This window comes from Sus scrofa, chromosome 1 (genome assembly GCF_054392235.1).
Source record: "Sus scrofa isolate SSC_HxYL_T2T_F1_AM1 chromosome 1, Sscrofa_HxYL_maternal_Yorkshire_Landrace_v2.0, whole genome shotgun sequence".
Taxonomy (NCBI): domain Eukaryota; kingdom Metazoa; phylum Chordata; class Mammalia; order Artiodactyla; family Suidae; genus Sus; species Sus scrofa.
Window position 1 is genome coordinate 129,983,433 of NC_139383.1, and position 13,059 is coordinate 129,996,491.

At 43.1% G+C, this 13,059-nt stretch overlaps 1 protein-coding gene across 2 annotated transcripts in view; it reads left to right on the forward strand.

Moving 5' to 3' along the window:
- CYP19A2 (cytochrome P450 19A2) overlaps window positions 1-13,059 on the forward strand; it is a 45,360-nt gene that overhangs the window by 9,359 nt on the left and 22,942 nt on the right. For both annotated transcript variants that reach the window (XM_021083457.2, NM_214430.1), the window contains 1 exon segment: window positions 3,115-3,265. In XM_021083457.2, the coding sequence (XP_020939116.1) occupies window positions 3,115-3,265 (151 nt within the window).

Sequence of the window (13,059 nt, forward strand, 5' to 3'; positions counted from 1 at the left end):
TGGCACTCTGTTGAGGTGGGCGTGGTGATGCCTATTTTGCAGATGAAGACTTCGAGACTTAAAGCGGGTAAGTGTCCACAGCTAGTAAGGGATGAGACTGAGACCCAGATCTCAGCTTTGTCAACCTCCATTTACTTAAAAGGGCCTGCATATCAGTGCTGGGGGGAGTGGGGGGCAGGAATATGCAAAGATGACACACACAGGCAGAGGACTTAGTGCCAGGGAGGGCCATGAGGGCTGGGGGAGGAAGGAGTCACTTCTATGTGAGGGCTTTGTAGACTTCAATTTGGGGAAACTGGCCCAGTTCACTGATCTCTGCCCAGGACTCACAGTTACCTGACACCTGGCAGTTCTCCCTTCCCCAAGGACACAGGAACCTTGCACACGGATCCTCTCCTCAAAGCCTCCCTCTGCCCTGGGCACCACATTAGTTATAGACATGGCAATACAGTCTCATTGTCCGTAAACAATCTGTTTGACAAAAAAAAAAAAAAAAAAAATGCACGGATAAGCAGATCATCACAGTCTAGGACAAGAAGTGGGATGTTAGAAACTCCTCCTGTGCCTTTTAATCATACCCTCTCTCGCCCCCAGAAGTAAAGAATCTTCTATTTTTGTGACAATCGCTCCCCTGCTATTTTATAAAATTTTCACCTATTTTCATATTGCAAACAATATACTTTAAGTTTGCCTGGTTTTACAGGTTTTAAAAACGGAATCCTACATTGCTTATTCTTTTGTCTTGCTTTGTAGTTCATTTTTATGCCTGTAAGATTCATCTAGGTTGTAGCATGCAGCTGCAGTTCATCTGATACGAAGTTACAGGAACACCTCATGGTTAATCCACCCATTCTATTCCAGACATTAGGGGACAATTGGGATATCTCTAGTTTGGGGCTATTGTGAGCAGTGCTGCTATGAACATTCATGTGCACAGGTTTCTCCAGGGTTTACACCGAGCATGGAATGAAACAGCTTCTTGATTAGGACAGGGGGCAAGAGGTCTCAGGTGCCAGCCTGATGGAGGCTGTCTCTGCACAAAAATGCAGGGAAGCATTTCCTGCTCCTCTTTGGGTGTGAAGAGACTCCCACAGTCTTTGAATGTATAGATCGGCATTCCCAAATCTGAGAGCAGAGAGCAGTTTAATGAGGATGCAACCAGAGCTTCCCTAATATCCTACCAAAACTTCTCCCCTTCTAGACAGAGCATTATTCTTTCCAACTTTACGCTACAAGATATGCACGCAAAGGAAAGGATCACATTGTGGGATAATTACTTGATTTTGTGGGGTTTTTTCACATTTTTTTCCTGCCCAGCACCTGATGGGACTGAATTATACTTATCATACCCTTTCGGGTCCTTAATTTGGAGCTAGTGCCTGTAAGTAGCAGTGTCTCAGTGTTTGCTGGCTGAATTAAGCTGGCATAAGAGGGATCAAAAATTCTGCTTCTCTTACGGTTAGAACACTCAGGTTCTCAACCTTAGCAGAATTCATCACAATCTCTCTTTTTTCAGGAGCTATGGCTCTTCACTGTCATATGTTAAATTTGAATGGTGGTTGCCAAATAGTAAGACTTTCTACATGGCACGAAATATTTAGTTAAAACATGAAAAGTAAAGCTGTTACTTGTATGTCTTTGTTCCTCATGGGCCTTGCATATTCGTTGAGTAAGTTTATTCCCTAAAAGACAGATGTTTGACTTCACAGGGACTAAGTGTAGGAGATATTTTATCTTTTCCATGTTTATCAATGTAAATACACCTAAAATATTCTAAATCATGATGACATTTAAAACTTCCATGTTTATCAATGTAAATACACCTAAAATATTCTAAATCATGATGACATTTAAAACTTCATCATTTACACATCTAATCACTTAAAAAATCATCCAGGAAACATTTATAGAGGATTTATAATGTTTCAAGCTAAAATATTTAGCAAAATATTATGTTATTACGCATATTTCATCTGACGAGAGGTCAGCATATCTGGTGAAATTTTAAGAAAATATGTATATAATCAAATCAGCTTGTTTAACTTAATTCTTTTTGAGAGCTCAATGAAATTATTTTAATGTTAAGTCATCTAGTTATAATATAGTGTTATTAGAACAATCCTAAGATTAAGAACCCTTAACTCAAAAGAACCCAAATCCTTGTATTGGTTCTATAGACATTAACAATGAAGTATAAAGACGAAAAAAAAAAAAAAAAAAACCTGATCATCTTGTCCAGATTAATCCCGCCACTGCAAAATTAAGGAGTAACCTGGTTTGCCAGATTTGGAACTAAACTTTCAATTTAGATGATTCATGCAAAAACTCAGATTATCTAAATTATTACAGCACTGTACTGTCTCAGCCAACTGTGTGAGTTTTGGCTCACATTTCTGTCACGATCTACATCAGCAAGGGTGTCAGGGCCACTGCTCTTCATTAGTCTCAGACTCTGGGCTGGACACTGATCAGCCAGTGCCTCCTTCCTCAATGCTTAACTTTCTTTGATTCTAACGAGATTTAGTTTAAGATTCTCTTCTTAAACTGAATCATTTTTGAATGAAAAAAAAAAAAAAGGAATGGATGCCCTTTGTTGGACACTGTCTTTGCAGACCATGTTTCTCACAGCTAAAAAGACAACACCAAAACCACAAACGAATTCAAACCCACCCCATGCATTAGCTTGCACTTTCAAACGCAATGTTTTCAGACAAAACTAGGGAGCCAGACAGATCTGTCAGCTCATCACTTGTCCTGGTTTTCATCCTTGTTACCAGAAGACCTGATTGACTTGCATTTGAAAATTATGGACACCATTTACATGGCAAGGATAGAGTAGACCCTACTCCAGTTCAATGTGACTGAAATGATTGAGACCATATGGAACTGCTGTGGTGTAGACTCTGAAGTACTCGTTACTCATGGAGCTGTGAAGAGCCCCATGTTAACTTGTGTGGTTCTTTTAATCACTGTGAATGTGTGTGATTCACCTATATACATCAGAAGATATAAGTGGACAATCAGATTTTAAAAAAATAAGAACAGCAATAACTTAAAGCAATTGCTTTTCTTGATGTTGCTGAAATACTGACTGTGATCTAATGACTTCCCTAGGTCCTGGCTATTTTCTGGGAATTGGGCCCCTCATTTCCCACTTCAGGTTCCTCTGGATGGGGATTGGCAGTGCCTGCAACTACTACAACAAAATGTATGGAGAATTCATGAGGGTCTGGATAGGTGGAGAGGAAACACTCATTATTAGCAAGTAAGTCTGTTAATAATTGGAGACACGTTTTTAAAATCAAGGCTGGGAAATTGCCTAATAAAAAACAAACTTATTTTGATAGCTTGCCATCTTTGTTTCCAAAGCTATGTGTTTACTACTTGAATAAAGATGAGTGATTCCCAGGTAAAAAACTAAGACAAATAGAAGAACTGGGTTTTGCTTGAAGCCATAGGTACATATAAAGAACTCTGCAAAGACGAGAAATCATTCAAGATCTCACTGAGCAGTGAATGTGGAAACTTAGAATACGGATGATTTGGTTTTGACAAAATGTACTTGAAGGACAGGTATCATCTTTTATGTTTCCCGAAAATTTTGGTCTTAGCGGTATACGTAAGCATTGAAACAAGCAAACAAAACAAAAACAAATACCTGAGGAAAAAAATTCTGACTCAGTTGGCTGATATTTTTCTAATGACAGGCTACTGAGAAACTCGAGGAGGGTAGGCAGTGGAAGAAGGTGCCACTCATATGCTGCTGTCCTACTGGTGACTGTGTGCCCATGTCCTTGCTGAGGGACTTTAGGTAAACCAGAAACAATACTGCCCATTAAAAGAAAAGGTATTCTCCTGCCACCCTTACACTTACATTTTCTGGATAACTTTGGCAAACTGAATTCACTCCGGGGTTCACCAAATAGTCATTGACTGTGAATAACTAACTTTGTGAAATACTAGTTTTCTTACTGAATGACCATAGAAAATGGGGAGTTTAAAAGGGCTCATATATCATAGACGTTCAGCTATCTTTACCAGACTTTTAGCAAAGTTATGTGCCGAAGTGTCTCATTAACATGTTTTTATATGTATAATCCCTGACAAGGATTTACCTACAAACTACCTATAAACTAAGAAAGGTAGGGATATACTACTGATTTTAGAATTTTTTTTTCTTCTGATAACACAGACCATTGCCCAGAAGTAAGTGAAGCATTTGGAAACTACCTAGTAGTTTTTCAGGCCATGATAATATACGTCGTTTTTGAAAAAAACATGGTGAACCCAAAGCCCAATTCTTTGAATGAAATCCATGAAAGGATGGAGCAGGGCAGGACAATGTGTTATCCTTCCAAATGTTTCTATCCATCCAAGTATGTTATTTTTGAACCGAACTCACACTTCAGCTTTTGCCTGGGTTCTTCGCTATTTCTTTCAGTTTGGATTTGTAAAATTTGAAGAGTAGCTAAGACAGACCATGTTTCTACAACTAAGCAGAAATAGCTCCAGTGGAAGTGCCATGTCACTGGCATTCATAGTAAAACGCGCCAGTACAGGGCTTCTCAGAGTGTGGTCCCCTGACCAGCCGCATCCACATACCTGGGACCTTGTGAGAAACGCCCTTCCTCAGGTCGCACTCTGACCCCCTAAAGAAGAAGTTCTGGCCCAGAGATCTGTCTCCACGAGCCCTCCAGGTGATTGCGGCTCACTCCACTTTGAGATTCTCTGCTCTAATGAGGAGACCAGAGTTACTCTTGGTCTACTGAGCTCGGCTCAGCCAAATTTAAGTGCATTTGATACATTCTTATTTTCAATATCAATACGTCACTCACTTTTTTTTTTTTTTTTTTTGGTCTTTGTTTTTTCTAGGGCTGCACCCACGGCATATGGAGGTTCCTAGGCTAGGGGTCCAATCGGAGCTGTAGCCGCTGGCCTACTCCAGAGCCACAGCAGCTCGGGATCCGAGCAGTGCCTGCAACCTACACCATAGCTCATGACAACGCCGGATCCTTAACCCACTGAGTGAGGCCAGGGATCAAACCCGCAACTGCAACCTCATGGTTCCTAGTCAGATTCATTAACCACTGAGCCACGACAGGAACTACTTCCCTCACTTTTACAACTGCCTAGACTCTTAAAATGTCGTGGAACCAATGATAACTGGGCTTGGGGAGTGAGACCTGCTCTTTCATCACCAGCACAGCTAGTTGCCCTCCAGACCCTCAAGTCAGGGTCTGCCTCCTCTGTCACCTCCTGCCCTCAGACACAGGTGAAGGGGACCAACAGGATATTTATCCAAAAGATTAATGCCTGAAGCTCAGGATCTAGAGCAGTGCTTTTCACCCTGGCTGCACATTAAAGTCACCCAGGGAGCTGTTCAAAATTCCCCTGCCCAGGCCACACCCCACCTTTTAAAAAGTCATGGCGGAACCCAGGAATTAGCCGTGTTTAGAGCCCCCCAGGTGAATCCCACATGCTGAGGAGCTTGAGGGAGGAGAGAAGGGAAGAAGCTTCCAGGGCAGGGGGCCTTTCCCAGGGGTTGGGGAAAACAGCTGAGCAGGTTGGGGTGGTTTTGTCTTATTTTCATACCCTAAATCCAGCTCAGGTGGTAGGAGCACAAGCCTAGACCTGGAGGGAAGAATGAAGCACGTGACAAAGGACCAGAGGACAGAACAGAAACTGCTATTAGATACCAGATGCTTAGATCACCAGATAAATTCCCAGGAACCCCAAAGGCAATTCCTGAAGTAGGGTCCGCATTACAGCGCAGGTGGCATCTGGCCACACTGCTACTGTAGTCAGGAGAGCAACCTTAGCGACCCTGACAGAGTCCGGCACTGATTCACACTGAGGACGTGGACAACAACCCACTGTGCCCTCTCCCAGCTCCCCCAGCTCTTCCCTGCCCTGTCCTCCCAGCTGGCTTTCTCTGGTTGGAGTCTCTGTGTTCCCTTTAATTGCCTCTGAGCTGCTCACTTTTGTTGTTAAGGGCTGCACTCCCCCAGGCATAGGAGGTGTTTGTCCCCATCTCCTTCCCCTGCCTGCTCTTCAGTCCTTCCAGAACTACCCGTACCTCTTGAGAAGACCCCACTGGACCCCAGAGAGCTCTTTCTTTTTCTTTGAATACTTTGCCAGGTTGTTTCTCTTTTGAAAAGTTTGGCATCGGTAGCCATTACAACTGCACTGAGATTATGGCCCAACTTTTCAAATCAGCTTAGTCCTGGAGGGGTGGAGGCTGCAGAACTTCAGCAGGGAGGTCAGGCAGGAGGGCTGCTGGGACTCTGCCTGAGCAACTGGGGGCTTTGGAGGAAGGTCCGCCTGTCATCTGTAGATGAAGTTGGCATGATCCCCCAGGGAGGGATGCTCCAAAGTAATGAGGGTCTATAGACGTTATGCATGACACTATAGGTCATGTGTATACCGTAGTGTTTGGCATGACTATCAAGAAAAGAATGTGGGTAGCATCCATGAAGGGGAATTAGCACTTAACACACTAATTAGGGTCATATTGGTGCACCTGTTAGCAGTTTACCTACGAATAAGGGATATAGTATTTGTACATGTTTTAATCAGGTATAAATTTATAGGAAACTCATTCATTTATTTTTGAAGCATGTATTAATTAAGAATTGACTATCTACTGAGTACCGGATGATCCTAACCTACATAGTCAGTCATTATTGGCTCTTCATTCCATAAGTAAGCAAATACTTACTGACAACTTACGTACACCAGGTATCATAACAACTCAATCCTAAATCCCTACCCTTATAGAGAAATACATTGTTACAGTGTTAAAATACCAACAATAAAAGTGTAAAACATATGGTATCGGTAGAGAGAACAACAGTCTTGGTTTACTTGGGACTAGAGGGTTTCCCACATTGTGGATTTTTACATTAAACCTGAGACAGTCCCAGGCAAACTAGGGTGGTTGTCCACACTATTATCAGGTAAATATGTGCTGTGCACAGAAGAGGAGATGGGTGGAGCAACTTTAGGATAGGGAGAAACCAGGATCTCATGTCAGATATTTTGACTTGACTTGCGTACTACCACTGAATGGGATGTGGAGAAGGAAGGTCTGACCCTTCAGAACTTCCACTACAGTCAGAAACTAGCACAGGAGGCTGAGAAGGATGCTCATGCAGAAAAGGGAAAACCAGGAGAGTGTGGTGGTCTGAAAGCCAGGGAGGAATGCATGTCAGGGAGGATGGAACTGTCAACCACCCAGATAGTGCCACCTGCTGGACAGAGATGTGAACACTGCATTTAGCAGTGTCAGTGGAGTGGTGGGAGCAAAGTCTGACCACTGCAGAGAAAAAGGGAGAAGAATCAGAGGCAACAGGTATAGACAACTCTTCCAGGGAGTTTGCTATAAAGGATGCAGAGAAATGGAACAGAGCTGAAAGGGATGTTTGGTCCAAGGAGTTTTGTTTTTTAAGTTAGGAGATATTACAACATGTGTGATGGGAAATGATGAATTACAGATGAAAACGGTTGATGCAGGAGAAAGAAGTGGTAAGCCAGGTGAGATGTGCAGGGGCCCAGGTGACAAGTGGAGTTGGCCTTGAATAGGGACAGAGAAGTTCATCCACAGGAACGGGGGGGTTGGAGGTTGAAAGATGGGCACAGATCCTGGTGGTTGGACTTGCAGAGGTTCTAGTTGCTTTTGTTTTCTCAGTAAAGCAGGAAAAAAAAGTTTTCGGTTGAGATTAAAGGTGAGGAATTGGAACAGTGGCAGAGAGAATAGGCAGGATATAACAGTACCCAGAAAAGTGAGAGTGAGTAGGCTCAAGAAATGCTGAAGAATTGCCAGCTACAATGAGAGCCCACGTAATTTAACTGAGACCTGCCAGTGAGTGTATGTGTGTGTGAGAGAGAGAGAGAGAGAGTGTGTGTGTGTGTGTGTGTGTGTGTGTGTGTACGTGTGCATGTATGGATTTTTGCCCTTCCCCATTCAGCTACCAGGTGCAAAGACAGAGTAAGAGTTAGACTGAGCAACAGTTGAGGTTTTACCAGCCAACTAGGACTAAGTAAGGGAGTTGAAGATACACTGAAGGGAGTGATTTTAATGTTTCACAATAAAATATCTTGCCAGCTTTCTAGTAAGAAAAGATCAAATGAACAAGAAAGTTAGAAGAGGAGTCATCCCAATTTTGCTCTCATGAACTTGACCTTCTGAAAAGACCAGGTCAGGTGTCTTATAGCATGTCCCACATTCCAAATTTCTCTCATTGTCTCATTACAGTGTCTTTGAACATACTCTTCTATTCCCAGTATTGCTTATACACTGAACAACAGGTTTGATTCCATTCATTTTAACATTATGTCATTTTAACATTCATTTTAACATTATGTAATAATACTTTCCTCCTAGATGTAGGACCTTCATATTCCATCACAGCAGGAGACCAGGAAAGGCAGTCCCACATTAGTGATGATAAATTTGATCAGGTTAGGTTGTTTACAGTCAGAGCTCTGTTACCAAGTTTCTTACTCTCTTTCGGTGACCCCAGTATAGAAGCTGGTTAAGAGAGGACACTAGAGGGCAATGGACAGGGAAAAGTGGTAGGACCAATGGAGTATAAATCACAGGCACAGGATAAGTCTACACAAAGCAAGTGTTTTTAAATGTTTGGTACCAATTACTCCATTGATTCTCTCCCCCATATTTCTAGTATTCATCACTCTTGAACCTGACCTCAGGTGTGGAGTTCTTTAAACTCAGAATGGGAGGATGGCATCTTCCTAACCACCTAAGAACTTATTTCCTGACTCCTTTTCATTCTGAAGAGGCAAGAGCTTTGCTATGTGTGGAGATATCTTTTGATTTCAGTCACATTTAAAGAAGAATACTGACCCCAGGGATCAGACCTCATACACCACCACCATCCTTTCTGAGCTTAGGGACTCACTTGGTCTCTCCTCAATGCTGCAAAATCCTTTCCCAGTCAATCAATCAGTGTAACTTCTCCCTCACCTGGTGTTATAGGCCTGCTTCGCTGTGAGAAGAAGGTCTCTGCTGCTCTGCAAATCAGGAGAGCTCTGGGCTGGTGTCCCTGGTTCTTCACCAACTTTCCCTTCTTCACTTTCCTGATTTACTCTGGTTAGATAAAGCCAGTCTGCTTTTGATAAGGGACCTCATTTTAAACTGCCTTCCACAGCCAGTCACACTTTGTTTCCTGTATCAGTTGTGAATTTCCTGCTGTGTTCTCTGACAAGTCTGTCTCTGATTCAGGATAACTGAGATCTTGGCGCCCCCTAGTGACACATTGGTTTTAATCATTATTTAACATTTTATTGGATTGTGATTTGTTTTTTAATTCTTGAGTAATTCCTCAAAAGAAAAGAGGCCAAGGAATTTTATGAAATATGAAAAACTTCTAAAGGTCAGGGCAGGAAAATTGTATTCTGCTTGTCCTCTAATAACTTAAAATTAGTAGATACAAGTTTGTGAATGAAGAGTATAGAAATTACTTTCTTCTTTGATTAGGGAGAGGGGAATGGGGAGGTAAAAATATCTAGAGTTCTGAAACCATTTAATAATAATTTCAGTTCTTTCTAAAGCAAGATGTTTTTATACAGGACAAAATTGTATCTTTATATCGGTCAAATCAATTCCCAAGAGTACACAGAAGTATGTGGAATTTTGTTCTCATTTTATAGTTGCTAGGAAGAGAAAAACTTGGATGAAACTTGGAATCGTTTGATAAATATTATCTAGAATCAAATGAAGAGTATATTTCACTTAATAGAGAATATTTTGATTTGAAAATAGATTTTTCTTCCTGAAACAGATATCAAGTAAATCATTCATTCATATGATAATTCTATTTTCATTTCTCAGCACTGACATTATTTCAGGGGCTCTCTTTTAAAGTTTAAATAGGACTTTGGAATTCATCACAAATGTGACGGTTTGGCTAATTCTTAGCCCAAAGCCTAATCTACGCAGCCAGAGCTGAACTCTTTGTCTCACTGTCTTCTACAGGAATGTGTTTCTCACAGGCATTGCTAACCAATCTCATTAAGGCAAAGTCATCCTTTTAGGAGCCAAGTGTCAACATGGAGAGAGAATCAAGTGAGAAGATGGCCACTCTAGGCCAGTGTAGGAACCAGTTACATAGACTGTACCAGCCACTTCCCATCCTGAGGGCTAAGTGTTCAGAAAACCCCCACAGTAAGAGACTTTGCAATTAAGAAATAAAATTTCACTGGAAAGAGAAGAAAAAGAACCAACACTACAATAAACACCCAATCACTTGTGTCAAACATGAAATTTTAAACAATAAGTTCACCAAATTAGAAAAAATAACATCTAAAATAAAGTTAGCACCAGAAATACATTATGCATATTGAATTGCACAAGGAACCCTGTGCAATTCCTTCCATCTTCTCTCTCTTGCACAACGGAAAATGTCCAGATTCTTCCTCCTTTGCAGAATCAAAGACGTATTTATGAATATATTTTCCTTTCCTGCAAGAATGAGCATGTTGTCTTCCTATTCCTCTGCTCAAATGTTTGGTCCCTTTGGATTGTCATGATCTGTGTCTCTGAACTCCACTCTGGTCTTGGAGACATGGCATAATCAACAAGCCTCAGGTGGGAAGGTTCTAGAATACCTATTTTAACTTCCCTAGCAGACCTGACTGGCTTGGCTCTCGAGCCCCAAGTCAAGGCTTATATCACTTCAGCCGTGCCTATGGCAGCTCCTCACCAGACCACACAGGATGGGCAACTTTTATCCACGTTCTGGGGCCTGCCCTGTTCACGTGGCCGGAACACAGACTCATGAGAGGTCACCCTGCGGTGGCTTTCTCCAGTCCCACAGATGCACTGCAGAAAACCTCTATTCCTTCTCTGCCAACCCCTCGGCCCCTCTTTTTATTCCCAAACTCTGCTTCCTTTTGCTGATTATCGCCAAGAAAAATGGCTCTCAATTTGAATATACTCGAGTGGAAATTCTTGGGAGTTGCAGATACACATACGGGAGGAAGTCACTCTGCCATGCCTATGTGTCTTCAAGGGGAATTGGCACTTGGCCATATGGAGCCCATAGAAATACTGTGACATAAACGCTGTGATCTGAAGAGCCTGTTATCCTGCCCCACAGAGGAGGTCTGGTAACGTGCTTGGAACAGCTTTGTTAGCACAGGAAGGGGGAGGAGGACACATGAGACCTTGTCTGTGCCTGAGCAAAAACTCTGTGGTCCTACTGTCTACTCAGCAGCACAGGGACAGGTCAGGGCTCCATGTCCCAGACCTGACGTTGCCAGGTTATGGATAAAAAGCCTGCGCCTCGGAGGGAGGTGTCAGAGACGTGACCCTTCTTCCCTCCCTCACTCACCATAACCAGACAACACTGTGGGTAAGGAATTCGAGGTGACCCCCTGCCCCTCCTTCTGCCCTGGTCTGTCTGCCTTGTTTCCTCGCTGCACTGACTTTCCTCTGTATCATTTACATAATCTGGTTTGACTTCTGCAAGTGGGGTTTGTGACAATCTCCCTCTGCAGTATAAATATTGGCACTTATGAAAACGACGGACCTACAAACACCACACATCCTGCTTATTATCTTCTCTATGTTCTGATAAACCCCATCCCGTCTGTGTTCATACCCACCCCCTCCTCTGACTCCCACGCAGAGTTAACCACATGGCTTATTAACTCAGGACCTTCTGGACTTGTGGTTTCCTGACCGTGCTCATCATGGTCACAGACACCACTGAGCCTTCACCCAGGGAGCCCTCTTCCATCTGGGCCCTGCACGAACCTCAGCCCCTTTCCACAGAAATGCAGTCACCTGCAGCAGTTCCTAACCTTTCTGTTGGTAGATGAAGAGGAGTTTATACCTCCCGCCCTGCTTCTCAACTTCCCTAAATTCCCCACAGACAAAAAAGTCCCTCTTTTATTGAACAATGAACCTGGAGTCCCCTCTTCCATAAAACCTCATAAATATGCACTCATCCCAGCTCTTTCATCTCTTCTTTCTGCTCTTTGAAGTCACCATCCAATAAACCCATTTGCCTTTTAACCTGAAGAGAATAACCATCCATTTATCCTCTCAATTATCAAATTATTTAAATAATCTGTATATCCTTCAATGCCATAGCCTAACATCTAAGCATTATAGTAAAACATCTGCTCAACAAAGTGAGTCTCTCTGCAGAAGATTCTGTATCACTGTCCCACAAAAACAGTATTTTCCTCACATATGGAGGCCCCATAACTTCTTCAGCTAGATTGTACACTATTTTCTAACAGGCTTTGCATTATCGGGCCCAAATCACACTAGGATTGGGGGCAGGAAGCAAGTCCTAGAGGGGGAGAGGGGTGGGGAGGGGCTGTCTCCTCTTTCCTAGCTGCTCTCAAAGCCCATCCCAGCCCTTAAAGGCTGGGCCTGGGGGTGGGGAGAGAGGGCACAGCAGTGGAAGAGGAACAGAGGAGTTCAAGGAAGCCTGGGTTTTGCCAGACTCCCAGGGTTGCCAAGTCAAGGCCTATCGAAAGGCTCTGCACATCCTATGTCCTTGGAGAATTCTGTGAACCTGCAGACTCTGATGAATCATGTTGGATGCAGAGCCCAAGGGAGCCACTGCTGCCATCACAGAGACCCTTCCAGGCCCAGCCTTGCCACCAAGCCCAGGGCCACAGGTGTCCAGGAGATGTCCTTCAGTCCCTGAATGGTACCCCACTCGAGGGGCCAGGGCCAATTAGAGACTCGGGGGCGTGGAAGGTGCAGGGTAGAACTGCTGCTTCCAAGTAAAGAGGTAAGACTTCGGTTAACCAGCATCTCCCAATTCTGAGGGTGATGTGCAGGGAGGCACTATCTGGAGCAGGGCTGCTTGGGGAATAGAGGCTCTTAGAATTAAGATGGTGTGGAGGGTTCAGTTTTGTGAAACCTTGCAGCTCTGACCACTGTGGTAGGTAATATTTTAGATAACTGGAGTTAAAGAAGAAGGGGAAGTAACAAATAACGTGTGTGTGTGAGAGTAAGTGAGTGAGTGTGTGTGTGTTTTAGCTTAAGTGATGATCAAACAGAGAGCTAGAAGATAG